General features: G+C 42.6%; 1 protein-coding gene across 5 annotated transcripts in view; it reads right to left on the bottom strand.

Moving 5' to 3' along the window:
* The window catches only part of WIPF3 (WAS/WASL interacting protein family member 3), a 140,683-nt gene that overhangs the window by 27,962 nt on the left and 97,171 nt on the right, over nt 1-15,550 (bottom strand). For all 5 annotated transcript variants that reach the window (XM_030202493.1, XM_030202514.1, XM_030202509.1 and 2 more), the window contains exons 3-4: nt 12,983-13,115; nt 10,235-10,369 (exon numbers count right to left, since the gene is read on the bottom strand). In XM_030202493.1, the coding sequence (XP_030058353.1) occupies nt 10,235-10,369; nt 12,983-13,115 (268 nt within the window). The remainder of the gene's footprint in view (nt 1-10,234; nt 10,370-12,982; nt 13,116-15,550) is intronic.

The following is a 15,550-nucleotide window of genomic DNA, read 5'->3' as shown; positions in this document are numbered from 1 at the left end:
TTGTTATAAAATTGTCCTCCACCTGTCTTTGGAGTCAGAGTAGTTCAAGACCAGTAAGATCTCTTTGCTTTTATCTATTTATTTAAGACTTACATTCCTGTTTATAATTTTTAGCTATACTGTTCTGCTTCAGGTATGCTGCACTATTTCCCATCCCCTATCTTTCTTTATTATCAACCACATGAAGGAATTTCTGGCTGGTCACAGACTCTGATGAGGCCTCCTGTTGCTAGGGCAACTCAGCTACCTGGTATAACTTGTTACAAATGTAATTTACTGAGAAGAGGTATGTCAAGTACAGCAATTACAAGTCTCTAGCACATATGGAGCACCTATGATTGGTCCAGGGTTAGGGAGAAGTGGATGCTCACCACAGCCACGCTGCAGACAAAGAAACTATGAAAACTAGCCATGATGGAAAGAGAGTTTCAGATCCCTCCCATGGCCTATTTTTCCCAAAGGGGGTAATCTCCCCCCTTCGTAAAAACTAATTCTTTACAGCTAAGAATCTTTCATTCATTCATTTCTTTCTTCCTTTCTTTCTCTTTGTTCTGTGACCTTTGTATGAGGAATAAACTTTCCTTCCTCCTTTTTCTCTTCTTTATATAATTAGTCTGATTACTTATAATTACCAGAGGTACTGATGTTAGATTTTGTAAGTTTGTTACAACTTGCAACTGATATCTGATGCTATGCTGGTGGGTGAGTAAGAATAAAAGACTTTTTTCTCTAATTCCTGTCCAATTTTTCTGTAATATTTTGTAATATGTTTAGAGAATAGCAACCAAACGCATAGTATATTCCGCATTATCCACTGTTCTAAGTGGACTACAGTTAGGACATCCTATATAATAATTCTCACCTCCAACAGGATGTGCCTGGGACCATGCCTGCCGGAAGTGGTCTGCTAGGCAGGCACGCACTGACCTCAGTGACATCAGTGACAATTTGGCAAAGCAAAACAATCTGAGTGCTGGCCATTAGGACACAGGGTTGATAGGAGTTTTAAAAGACTGAAGGAACCGAAAGTGTTAAATGGGGGGGAGGGGGGAGTTCTGAAGGACTGAAAGACATGAACATTTGGGATAGGAAAACAATCTCAATGCTGGCCATTAGCACACAGGGTACATAGGACAGTTTTAAAAGACTGAAGGAACCAAAAGTGTTCGGGGGGGGGGGGGGGGCAAGTTCTGAATGAATGAAAGAAATGAAAATTTACGAGAGGAACACAATCTGAATGCCAGGCACTTGTACACAGGGTAGATAGGACACTTTTTTTAAAAAATGAAGGACGTGAAAGTATTACATCTTGGGGGAGGGGGGAGGAGGAAAGCGGTGGGGTATCCGGATACTGGGTGTTAGGGCCACGGAGGTACATAGACTTTTGAAAGCCTTAAGGAACCCAAAGTGTGGGAAGGAGGAGGAAAAGGAGGGGAGGGAACAGGGTGAGGGGCATTAGGAACAGGGGAGGGGGCCCTGCCACACACTCTCATTCTCACACACACACTGTCACACAGACAGTCTCACTCTGTCACACACCCGCACATTAACTCTGGCTCTCTCTCTCAAACATACACACTCCCAGGAAAACCTTGCTAGCGCCCATTTCATTCATTCCAGAAACGGGCCTTTTTTACTAGTTCATAATAAAACAGAAGACACAATACAATATACGAACAATGTGGGACAATCGCAAGAGCGTTAGATAAGGATGCAATTCCTTTGAACTTCTGGTATCAAATCCAGCAAAATCTGTTCTGCTAGCGGCCCAGTTTAGGAGCACTAGATCTCTTTATTGACAACAAAATGAGTGGGGCATAGATTTACTGTATACAATGACACTAGAGTAGTTGAGGGATAGATGCATGGTCTAAGAATAGCATCTCAAGAAGAACAGAAGGTTCAGTTGTGAAGGATACCCAATGTTACCCACTGTGCTCATCTTCCACAGAAGACACTGGTCTTATTCCAATGGATTAGACTGGATCTTCATAAGAAACATGTAAAGCAGCTTTGCCACTCTTTGGTTAGCTATGCATAACTACTGTCTTGAAAAGAAGAAACTTGATGCACCAAAGATTTCTCACTGTATAGAAAAACACTAATTTTCTCAGCTACAGTGCTGCATTATAGATCAACTTCAGAGCAGCTTGCATGGTGGAGATTGAGGAAATGCCCTATGATGTGTAGAACAATGGATTTTTTAATTTTTATTTTGCTTGAATGCAGTTGAACTCTATGGATTAAATAAAAAAAGTTGATCAGAATTTGTTTTTGAGAAGTTGTATATAGAATTTGTGAATTATCTTATGGCTAGGATTTGGTAACAATGAATCTTTAAAGATGGAGGAAATTAATAATTTGTATCTTGACCAATGGGAACTTTTGAGTATGAGTGCCAAAGTTTTCTACCAATGAGTTTTAGAGATGAAATGAGAACTTGGAAGATAATTGGTCCATTTTAAACCAGTGGTATGTCTTTAGAAGGAATGTACTAATATTTGGTAGGTTAATTCTTGTGTATTTAAAACACAAGATGGTAGTCAAATTCCCAGACTGTAATATTGAAAAGTGCAATTGAAATAACTAAAAGTAACTGTATTTTTGTTGAATTTGAGGCAGACATTTTTTGCATTGATTATTCCCCTGAAATAGCAGTCTGCAAAATTGGGGACTTCACTGGAATTTTGAAAATGAAATTCAGAAACTTTGATGAAGCTAAGTACAATTGTGAGGGTTTAAAAAAAAAATATATCTATCTATATATGATACCAAAGTAGTTTTTATGACCTGTGATTATAATTCAAAGCCCATCAAAGTTATCACTAAAATTACCAAGGAATTTTTCCTCACTAAGGGGTCCTTTTACTAAGGTCTGCCAATGGATTATGGGCTCTTTTACAAAGGCGTAGTAGGGCTAGCACGCAGTGCACCACGGTGCCCTGAGGTACTTCTGTATTTGCCGTGCGGCATTTCCCACTCCAGAAAATATTTTTTTTATTTGCTAGCGCAAGGGGGGCGAGAAATAAGCATGCCTGCCAGTAATCAGCCATCGACATCCGCTGTCCAGGTTAGCGCATGAGCCCTTACCACCTACTAAATAGGAGACGGTAAGGGTCAGGCAGTAAATCGCCGCGCATCAATATTTTTATTAGCACATGGACATTTACGACTTCCATTTAAAATAATGGACATTTCTGCTGGGATAAAAGTGGCCTTGGCATATGGCAATTTTCAAACATCCACACACTACTTCAGGCCACTTTTTACCGCAGCTTTGTAAAAGGGCCCCTTATTGTGCGCTAATGATTAGCTTAAACTAAATAAGATGCCCATTATATTCCTACAGGCATCTTATCATTTAGTGTGTGCTAAATCTGTTAAAGCACCTTAGTAAAAGAATCCCTAATTTTAGAATTTTAGAATTCGGCATTTCTGTGTTTGTACCTTTAGGGCAAGTTATTAATGTATTTTGTGGTAATTTGCTATAGAATAATCCCACTGCAATGGAAACATTAAAGGCACTTGCACGTTTTCTTTTTTTTTTTTTTTAATACTAATACAAATAGTAAAAAGGAAAGCTTTTTCTAGAACCTCATCACGAAGGTCATTCTCTAAAGTATGCAAAAGAAAACGTTAATAAAGCCAGAAGCTTTTTGGAACAAAGTGCTTTGAACTACTGAAATGAAAATTGAACTGTTGCCAAAACCACAGACTACATTTGGAGAAAAAAGGGTGAAGTATTTGAAGATGAGAACACCCTGCCAACCATTAAGCACAAAGAGTGAATCTATTCTTTGGAGCTGCATGGTAGCCAATGGCACAAGAAATATTGAGTGGCTGGAAGGAAGGAAGAATGAATTCAATTAAATACAAGAACAATCCTAGAAGCTAATGCCCCACAAAGGAAACTGAAGCCCTCCCCCCCCCCCAGACAAGTTCTGCAGTGTGTCAGGATGCACCCACAGGTAGAAACCAGCCCACAGCCACCCCCCACCTAGGTAACAGGTGGCGCAGGGGGAAATTGCATGACACAGCGGCTCCCCGGTGCCGACGGAGCAAAAGGCACAGCAACACTCCCTCCTGTGGACCATCTGGAAATGCCCAACCCCCCCTGAAGAGACATGCAACTAGGCGCCAGCAGAGCTACCGCACATTCTGTGTAAATCCTTGGAACCCGCGCATACCATCAGAGCCAGAAGATGCCGCAAGCCTGTGTGGGTGGGACCCTACCACGGAACAGACCTGTGGTGTGGAAATTGCCGCTTCCCGAGTCCGCACCATGGGAGCAACGGCCAGAGGAAAAAAGGTCACACTGGCATCTGACACACCCCTCAGTGAAGGCTATGGGGACTCTTTTCCACCGCCGCATTCATCCACTGGGTGATATAGATGGAGCAGTGCAAAGCCAGCGTGGGTCTGCCCACCGTCCAGACACCCTGGGGTCACAATCCTTGACACTGGTAGTAGAACGTGTAAAACCAGTGCTGCCCTTCAGGTGATGCAGATTTATGGTGCCAGCGTGGAATCAAAGACTGGGCTAAAAGCAGGGCTTTTGGGGGGGGGGGAGGGGGGTTTAAGCAATGGGGTCCACTCTGATAGTGTAGACCCACTTTTCATGGAACGGAAGGTGGGCTCCGTGGAAGGACCCTTTTACCTGTGAGACTGGGTTTCCTTTGGAGCCTGAGCTAGCGTTGCTGAGCTAGGAAGGAGAGAGCCTTTTTCCTGTATTTCTGGTCCTGCTGATCGACCCTACCGGTGTTTCAGGTGGGAATGGGTCTCGGGAGGCTCACTGTTCAAGGTAGGGGAACTCTCTGTACTATGAGAGTGTTGTCTGCTCTTTCCTGAAGACCTGGCGCATCACTGGTCTATAGGTCATGCAGAAGTTCAGCAGTTCAAGAAGCCTTACTATGGGCTTGCAGGAGAGAGGACCCTGGAGATCAGGGTCCATGTCTCTGCCTTCCCTGGGGGACAGAGGATGATCCCAGGAGGATTCTGTCCAGATCCTTGTAGTGAGACAAAGGAGTATTGTAAAATGAGAAAAGACAAACTAAATCTAGGAGAGCAGGGAGATCCATCTGCATGGTTAGGTGGATAGAACAGACTGGAAAGGAAATGGGTGAGATGGTGTTTGGGGGGGGGGGGGCTTGCACATGCTCAGAAGGGCCTGAAAAAGGGTCTTCTGAGCTTTACGAGTGCTAATCCATTCATGGCGCTGTCAGATGACGTCACCCACGTATGGATGATTCATCCTGCTTGTCCATGGAGAATTAGCAGATCTCAAAAAATAGATTTGTATCCCAAAGCTCCTTTCTGGGGATGAACAGTGGCTCCCTCAAATCTATCTAGCTAATCATGCTGTATGTACTTTTCCTCCTGGAACGTGTCTAGTCCTCTTTTTGAATCCCAGTATGTTCCTTCTTGCCTTGACCGTATCCTCTGACAAAACACTCCACAGCTTCATTATTTTTGTTTAAATTCAATTTTATATATTGCCTTATTTGGGGGCCTAAGTCAAGGCAGTATACAATTTAATTCAAAAACAAAAGGAGAAAAGAAAGGAACTCCATATCCATGATAGAAAAGAGATAGCACTTATTCAGAGACAAGACAGAGAAGGAAAAAATGCTACTGCTCCAATTCATCATACCGCTCAGGAAGGAAAGAGGTTTTTGCTATTTTTCACCGGTTTCCTCTGTGGAAAAAAAAACCCAAAAACCCATAGATTTGTTTTCAATTTGTTGGTCATTAGTTTCATGGAGTGTCCTCTTTGATTTTGTGTTGTTGGACAGGTTGAACAATTGTAATTCTACCTCACTCCTCATTTTATAAACTTTAATTGCATCCCCTATCAGTCACCTTTTCTCCAAGCCAAACAGCCTTAACCTGCTTAGAGACTCTTCATTCACTTTATTATTTTTGTTGCCTTTCTCTGTACCTTTTTTTTCATTGCATTTTGAATGTATAACCAAAAGACATGCTTTGTAGGAAGGAAACAAATATTCAATGAAGAAATGATTACATCCAACAAAAAGCAAAAAGGAAAATATGAACAGGATTATAGTCCACGTTTGGAGGAGGCAAGAATCCAAAGCCATAGGAAGAGGGTAATAAAACCTCAAAAATACCAAGAAAAAAGGAGTAGAATCACCTGCTACAAATTAAAAATAATCTTAAACTATCATGATGCTTAAAGCTCAGTTTTAAGGTCAAAAGGAAACACCTCTCTCCAAGGAAAAATGACAATGGAAAAAGTACATAAAAACATAACAATCATTTAGAAAGGAAATCACAAATTTACATGAAAACCATAGTTGAAAGGTGGCGCCAAGAGCTAATACAAACTTTCTCAATTCAAGGAATTGCCTTTTCGTAAACTGAGTCCATTTGGAGACATCTGGAAAAACAGATCTCTGTACCATAAAAGTTAGTATTTTGTGCATGGTAATAAAAGCTTCATGACTGCCTCTTTATCTTGTAAGAATACAAAAGAAACCAATAGTGTAGACCTAGATTTAATTTATTCTGAACAGGATTCCAAAACATAGCCAGGGCTAGATAAATTCACACAGGTTTCTGCATTGCCGCCTGGCTCGTGCTTTCAGGAGACATCCCAGACCCTTCCAATCATGGCTGTTGCGACGTGGAAACCCCAGTTTGAAGAGGCGGTTCAGGACCCAATGGGCTGAGCGAAGGCTCACTGGCCAGGATAAACCACTTCCTTGCTTTGACAGCAGCATCTGCCCCTTTTGAAAGTAGGGACCACGAAGCTGTTAATCACAGTCTGACATTCAGGGAAAGCAATTAATACAGGGGGAAGAGATCATGTCACCTTGCCCTGTCACTTTGGCATCGTTCGTTCGTAAGGAAAACAAGCAACAGCAGGTTCCTAGCACTCTGGTGCCATCTTTCCCCCTGAACCTTTTCTAATTGCATTATATTCTTTTTGAAATGGAGTGTCCCAGACCTGCATACAATACCCAAGGTGCAGATGCACCAGGGACCTATACTAAAACATGATGATGTTTTGAAAGAAAGAAAGAAAGAAAGAAAGAAAGAAAGAAAGGGGTCGGGACTTGATATACCAACTTTCTGTGGTTACAATCAAATCAGTTTACGTATTATATACAGGTACTTATTTTGTACCTGGAGCAATGGAGGGTTAAGTGACTTGCCCAGAGTCAATGTACTGGGTTCAACTGTTAGGGTTTATCTGAAAAGGGTCGGGAATGTTCTGCTGCCCCCCCCTTTTTTTAGCAGTCATTGCATACTAAACTGAAAATTTCACCTCATCTGCAATGACTGCAAGATAGTTTTTGTGTGATTACTATTTTACTCTGTGTGCATCACTTTGCCCTTGCTCACATTATTTCACCTGCCATTTAGATACCTAGTTTCCCAGTCTCACAAGATCCTCCTGCAAAGTTTCATGATCCTCAACTGTTTAAAAAACTTTGAATAATTTTGCATCATCTGCAACTTTGATCAGTCGTTACACTTCTCTCCAGACCACTTATGAATATGTTAACAGCACAGACTTTTGGGGCACTCCACTATTGACCCTTTTCTATGTAGATAATTGGCCATTCTATCCTGTTTTCTGTGTGTGTGTGTGTGGGGGGGGTAGCTAGTTTACAAACCACAAAAGGACAGTGCCACCCCTATCCCATTTCCTAAGGAGCCTCTAATGAGGGACTTTCTCAAACAAAGTCTTCTTTTTTTTAAATTAAATGGACAGCAGTAGATTTTTGACAGGACTAAATTGAACGTACAAGTTATTCCAGTGACAGTACAAAATGCTACAATATGTTTATTAGGGAATGCTTATAAATTTGATCACGTATCACCACTATATATAGAATGTCATTGGTTACTCATTCTTTATTATATTAGATTTAAGGTTCTATTACTAAGACACGTGGAGGCGCATTTTCAAAAGGGACGTCCAAGTTGCGATTTGGACGTCCTTGCAAAACAGCAAAATCCAGGGGCGGGGAAACCCATATTTTCGAAACAAGATGGATGTCCATCTTTCGTTTAAAAAATACCATCAGAGACATCCAAATCCTTAAATTTGGACGTCCCTAGAGTTGGTCGTCCCTAGACATGGACATTTCTGACTTTCAGTGATTTTCGAAACCAAAGACGTCCATGTCAAAAACCATTTGGTCGTGGGAGGAGCCAGCATTTGTAGTGCACTGGTCCCCCTGACATGCCAAGACACCAACCGGGCACCCTAGAGGGCACTGAAGTGGACTTCATAAATTGCTCCCAGGAACATAGCTCCCTTAACTTGTGTGCTCAGACCCCTAAAACCCACTACCCACAACTGTACACCACTACCATAGCGCTTACGGGTGAAGGGGGGGGCACCTATATATGGGTACAGTGGGTTTGTGGTGGGTTTTGGAGAGCTCACTGTTTCCTCCACAAATGTAACAGGTAGGGGGGTATGGGCCTGGGTCCACCTGTCTGAAGTGCACTGCAGTACCCACTAAAACTGCTCCAGGGACCTGCATGTGCTGTCATGGACCTGAGTATGACATCTGAGGCTGGCACGACATATTTTGAAAGATGTTTTTTGAAGGTGGGAGGGGGTTTGTGACCACTGGGGGAGTAACGGGAGGTCAACCCGATTCTCTCCGGTGGTCATCTGGTCATTTCGGGCACCTTTTTGTGATTTAGTCGTAACAAAAACATGTCCGGGTGAAAACGTCCAAGTGTTCGTCAGGGACGTCCTTGTTTTTTTCAATTATGGGTCAAGGACGTCCAAGTGTTAGGCATGCCCAAGTCCCGCCTTCGCTACATGTCCGGCACACCCCCTTGAACTTTGACTGTCCTTGCGACGGAGTGCAGTTGGGGATGTCCTAAATCGGGTTTCAATTATACTGTTGAACATCCCTGGGAGAAGGACGTCCATCTTCCGATTTATGTCGAAAGATGGACATCCTTCTCTTTCAAAAATGAGCCCAAAAGCATTTTACACTAATATACCCCCTAATCTATGGTAGAGAAGTGAAAAAGATTTACAGAGGAGAGATTCTAGCTTTACAGTGTCAGGTGCCAAGAAGTGACCTTAGGAAGTCTCAGAGCCCAGTGAAAGCTCATTGGGAACTCAAAGTGCAAAGGAAGGTAAGAAGGGTATTTCAAAAGGAAGAATGTAACTTCTCTTCTGTCTGTATAGAATTGTACCAACAGTATGCCTGTTACTACAACCTGTGTACTTTGAAGAAACTTTATTCAGTACTGACTCAAATTTTGGAACACCATACTTCTGTCTGATGTGTCTCCTTGGAGGAGCAATAGTACACCTTAAGCCCTTGTTTTCTCTTCCCTTGCCCCTTAGGAGGGGAAAACACCTCAGCTTTGGAGAAAATCTCCTTGGCTGGTAAAAGAGAGACAGACAATCAGATTCAGATAGGTGCACCAAACAAAACTTTATTGGTTTTTCTCTTAGTCTGTACAAAAATGATAGTTCCCTCTGGAGAAGTCTGTCACACAGCAAGCAAGATGCTCAGGCTGAATTGCAAAAATCTACTTATTTACTTCCTCTTTCACACATACTTATATATTTTCCTCATATTCTTACTCATTATACATAAAAGGTTATTTCCGTTACTCTTACCAGCCTCTCCTGTTCCATACACATGTACCTTTGGTGAGCAATGGGCATTCCCTTATCCCCAACACGTGATATCCTCATGCTGCCCGCTTTACTTACAGAGTGCCTATTACTGTCTCCTGCCTTCCTCCTACCTTCACCCATATGATGCATGACTCTGTCTGTCCTCAGCCCATGCATATAACACCTGTGGAAAGCATTTAGGACTAGTTTCCTGCTCTAGTTTCATTTCTACATGTAGACATTCAGGAGCACATGACTTTCAGTAAAACAAAACTTATACTCAGAAACTTACACTCATGACAGCAGATCTAAGTGCTTGCTTGCAAGCAAAGCAAAGGAAGGAAGGAATATACACCCTGAAGTGGCTAATCCCTTCCTTTCATCAGAGAATCCACATCAGCTTCAGCATGTCCCATGGATTGTGATCCCCTACTTTAATATGAGTACCCAAGCTACAAGAGTTTTCAGCAGAACCTTTTCCCCTCTCTAGCCCAGCCACTGGCCACAGACCACAAGCTCGCTCTATTCTGCATCCTGCATCTACTCTATTTGAATTTTCAGTCAATGTGAATATAACATGTCATAATAAATAGACCCCGACTGTCTTACCTGCATTATCTCTTTGGCCTGTGGGTCTCAGGACTGGAAAACCACCTGCAAATAACCCTCCCAAAGCCTGAGGGGCAGCATTTCTGACAGTTCCAGTACTGCTTCCACCTCCTTCTTTCACAGATCCTTTTGAATCTTTGACAAAAGAATGAAAAATACATGATCATTTATTTGCTCTCATACAGTCCAGAGATAAAACAAAAATGTTAAAGTTTGGGAAAAAAAATCCCCAAGGGGCCAATATTCAGTAGCACATTTGGTGGTAAAGTTAACTGGGTCTCTATGTGGTTACTTTTACCTCAGATACTCAGCAGTACTTATTTAAGTGCTGCTGAATACGAAGGGCCCAATATTTAAAGGATTTATGTTCCTAACTTTGAAAGATATGCTCCTAAATTTGCTTCTTTAAAAATTTTCTAGGACTGAGTGCCTAAATTTATACTCAAAATGTTAATAAGAGGGCAATTTTATAAGTGAGCACCTCCCTTTTAGGCACTCCAATGCCACATACTGAAAGCTTATTGGATAATGGCATCTGGGTGCTCAGATTCCATTACAGAATAGTAACCTAACCTGGCATCGGTGCACCTTATCTTTACATGTCTGCAATTACACTGCAGGCGCCTAAATGCAGTAAAGGCACAGGTGACGTAACAATATTTTGTTAATTTTGCATGTAAGTGGCAGCACTGCCCATTCTCCTCCTGTACAACGCCCCCTTCACATCTGAACACTATGTCACACGTTGCCATTGCAGAAAAGCGCTGAGTAACTTTGCAGCCACTTACCTGTGACAGTGCTGGTATTCTGTATTATGCCTGCTCAGTTACAGAACTGCCCTTCAGATTCCTATATTTAGGAGCATAAGGAGTGAGAGGAGTTGATACTTATCCAGTTAAGCACCAATATTCAGTGCTTAACCATGTAAGGTGACCATATAAAACACAGTCCTATCTTTATGCAGTTCACCTTATGCGGTTAAATGCTGAATAATACACTTAACCACGCATGTGTTAGCTGGCCACGTATATTCAGATATTCAATGCTGGTGCCTGATCACTGAATATCCGGGGATAAGGCTGGTGGAAGCCAAAATAATGCTGACTGAATACCTACCCCTTAGGCTCTAAAGTTAGTTGAAAATATGGAACAAATATATGGGCCCAGCTTTTTTGAATATCGAGCCTTAATCTCGCTGGATAGCACTGAAATATATAAGTATATGACCAAACCAAGCCACATCCTGGCATGCCCAAACTGCCATCTTTTTTTAACCATAAAGATTCTGCCCCACTCTCCTGACTGCTGTTTTCAGCATCAACAATGGAGCAGTTTCATCAGGCAGACAGGGGAGAAGAGAAGCAGTGATTCCAGTTCAGAGCTGTTAATTGGTGACATCAACAGCCCGCCACTTCAAAAGAGTGCCACCTCTGAATCAGCCCATTCTGCCTCACTCTCCTGCCTGCTGCTTTCAGCATCAACAACGGAGCAACTTCATGAGGCAGACAGGGGAGAAGAGAAGCAGTAATTCCAATTCAGAGCAGTTAATTGGCGTTACCACAAAACTGCACCTCAAAAGAGTGCCACCTCTGAGGCGTCATGCCGAAGGGGCATGTTCTGTCCCTTTGTGTGTAACCTTCGTGCATAACTCTAAAAGGGAATAATAAAGACTTTGCAAAGAGTAGTTTAAAGATGCTGTGGGAATTTAAAAATTCAGCCTGCTCTCTATGAAAAACAGCTGAGCCTCGATACACCGACTTCATTTGCGCTTGCTCTTGTCTTTCTTCTGGGTTTCAGCAAGCAGTGGAAAAGCGTGGGAGTAAGTCCACTCAATCCTTAGACAACAGCAGTTGAGTGTAGGAGCAAGCTCCGCTGAGCCCCCTGTAACAAGACACCATGGGAATTTTTTGTAGGCAGCTAGCAGCCTGCTGCCACTCGGCATGCAGCCTAAGGTGCAAGCCAAAGGCGTACATCTTAGTGCATGCCTTTTGGAGCGCAGAAAACAACGTGTGTGTCAAAGATGGCTGCATATTATATTTAAATGTAGTGAAATGGACGTTAATGAGGTCATTTGCTATTCCCTCTCAATGCTCAGAGAACAGCGCACAAACAAACTCTGCTACACTGGAAACCTGCTGCCAGCTTGGAGTTGGTATTGGAGGATTTGAAGAGATGATTTCTTGTGATTTTTCTCTTTAAAATATGCCGGTTTTGATTTGTCTTGGAAGTAGAAGGAAGCCCATGCAAGCCTCTAAGCACTGGTACTGAGAAACAAATGTGTATGATTCTGAGCAAACCAGAAAGTGAAAACACAAATTGGCATCTGTTTTCTGTGCTTAAATATAAGCCTTTCAAGTTAAAGAAATTTGTTTTGAAAAGCTTATATTTAAAGGTGCAGAACAGCACTGACGTGTGCTTCACTTCAGGATTTGTGTACGCATGCGGTAAGCACATTCCCCTCCCCCCCTTGCTTTCAGTCTCACAGCATGCATATAATTTGAATGCCATTAGCTTTGGAGCATTGGAGGGCTACGTTTCTGCGCTATTCCTGAGGTATGTGGCGAAGGCTGTTTGCTTTAGCACCGGAGCTTTGAGCATCAGGGCCTCAGATTTCCATGTTCTGACTTTCACGCTGATAAAAGCTGAACTAGGAAACAATAGTATGACATGAGAGAGCGCCCCACGTGTCCACAGAAACACTCCCATGCATCTATACACACAGGTGTACTAACACACATGTACACTTACTTTCAATTTGAGGTGCACTTCGATCGTTGATCTGAGTTACTTTTTTTAAATGAGCCCCTTTCTGGATATCTGCCAACAGTGCACTTCGGCCTTTTGGTTCCTCATATTTTATTTTGGAGGGGTCAGCATTTGCCTGTATAAACACAAAACGGCAGTACTAGGTTGTGAGGAAGCTTTACAGCAGCAGAGACAGGGAGACCTGTGAACGCTGAATGGTGTAGAGTATGGCACATCCTGGAGGAAAACCTGTTACAATCTGCCATAGTGTCAAAAACAGGACACAACAAAGAATGCAATCAAATCAAATCAATTACTCTTCAATGCCGCTCTGTTTAGCTTCTTTTTTTTTTTTTTTTTTTTAAGAATATTGGTAACAAAACTTCATCTAAAAAAAAAAAAGAGGAGAAAAGGACCTCAGAACATAAACCCCTCTAGAGTGAACTCAGAGGGTCACAGGAACCAAATTTTCAAAATGATCGAGGGTGCTAAATCTAATAGAAATGACCCCTCCCTGGACACAGTTAAGGAGTTTGCTCAATACTGGGGGTGCGCATCACCCATAGAGCTGACCCCTATGCATAGGGTTAACCATTTTTAGTCACTGGTGCAGAAAAACTCCATTTCTAATTTTCAACTGTCTTAGCTCAAATAGTCCAGTATATCTTGAACCATACTTCTCTTCAATTACTTTAATGTTTTTCTACCAAACTTATCTGTTGAAAGCAGATCATTTTTACCTCCCACACAGGCTTTCATTTCACAGACCAAGGCAATAAGCATGTGCAGGGCTGAAAGGCCCACTATTGTCCTGTCTTTCCCCTGGCATTGCTGCTGCTACTAAGCTACCTGCATCTAAGGTAAAGTGAGGAGGAGGGGAGAAGCTGGACATCTTGGATGTGTAAGGAAGGAAAGAGATACTGGACACTGGGCAGAAGTGGAGATGCTGGACTCAGAAAGGAGGGGGTAGGAGATGCTGGAGACCTGGGGGTTTTGGAAGGGGAGGAACAGGAGATGCTGGATACCTCTGGGGGAGGTATGGCAGGGAAGGGATGCTAGGAAAGGGAAATGCTGTATACCTGTGGGGAAGTTAGGAAAGGGGACATGATGGAGATTTGAGGGAAGAGGTGCTAGGTAAGGAAGATGCTGTATACCTGGAGGGGAAGAGTAAGGGGAAGGGATGAGATATGCTAAACATCTTGGGGGGAAAGGGAGGGAAGAGAAGATGCTAGATTATTGGAGAGGAGAGGGGATGCACACAGCTAAGGTTTGTTAAGGGCAGCAGGTACCATCAGGCTGGCCCTGCCTCTGAGGGCACTAAGAGGAAAATTTTCATAATGAACACAGAGCTTTTTACCTGCAATCACAAAGGGCCCTTTTACTAAGCCGTGCCAATGTGCACCAATTCGGAACTACCACCCGGCTGCTGCGTGGCCCAGGCGGTAATTTCGTTTTTTATGTGCTCATTACGCATGCCAGAAACTTTTTGGTGCGCAGCGCTAATTGGGCAGTAATCAGCATTGTACATGCGCTGACGATTGCCACCCGGTTAATGTGTGAGACCTTACCACTAAGTCAATGGGTGGCGGTAAGGTCTCAGACCCAAAATGGACACGCGCGTCAATTTTCATTTTGCTGCGCAATCATTTTCGTCCAAAAAAAAAAAAAAAGGCCTTTTTTGCAGATGCGCTGAAAAATGAAGCTGCACACATCCAATACATGCGTCTACGCCAGCGCAGGCCACTTTTCAGCGCACCCTAGTAAAAGGACCTCAAAGACTTTCAAAGCGAGTGTGTGTGCTATCATTTTGAAAACCACCTGAGGAAAAAAGTAGCCAAATACAATTGCGCCTCCTCTTTCTGTAGACACTTTCCAATCCAAACATGCACACTTTTGAAAATAATCTCTCCTAACCTTACTCTAGGGAATGCTTCCACTAAACGTGGGTAAAAATATATACACAGTTCCACGATAAAAACTGCAAATAAAGGAATATGCAAACAGCACATTTCTGCAGGTAAAAACACTGTTGTGTTGGTGAATATGGCTTGGAAAATAGTCCTCAAAATGCCTTCCCTCTTAAAGAAAGTGTTCTTCCCCCTAACAGAATTAATTGAGCACCATCAACCTGAAAAAGAATTAGATAATTATGTACTCTGAAAATAGTGGGCAAATAGCATCTGGCTGAACACCAGGCAATTCTTATGCTGGACAAAATGTGCCAAGTATCTGTCCCTAGAAGCACAAAATTGGAGGAATGCCTTAAAGCTGAACATCTGACCCATGACTTCATACATTCTATGCTTAGAAAAATATGGGGTGATTATTCTGGATCTTAAATGGAATTACTGTGAACAGAGCAGCTGTGTGTAAGCTGAACCCCTCAGGGCAGGACTAAGCCTGCAAGAGCTACTGGCCTGGTTGCAGGGGGATCACTAGATTAGGCAGGGATGGGAACCGTTCATAGATAGAGGAGTCCTCCATTATAGCAAAAAAAAAAAAATAATAATATTTCTGTTGGGATACAAAATCAGTGACTTTAGGAAGAGCTGCAATAGCCACAAGAGGAAA

The sequence above is a fragment of the Microcaecilia unicolor genome, chromosome 1 (genome assembly GCF_901765095.1).
Source record: "Microcaecilia unicolor chromosome 1, aMicUni1.1, whole genome shotgun sequence".
In the NCBI taxonomy this organism is placed as follows: domain Eukaryota; kingdom Metazoa; phylum Chordata; class Amphibia; order Gymnophiona; family Siphonopidae; genus Microcaecilia; species Microcaecilia unicolor.
This window is presented reverse-complemented; position numbering and strand designations above follow the sequence as displayed.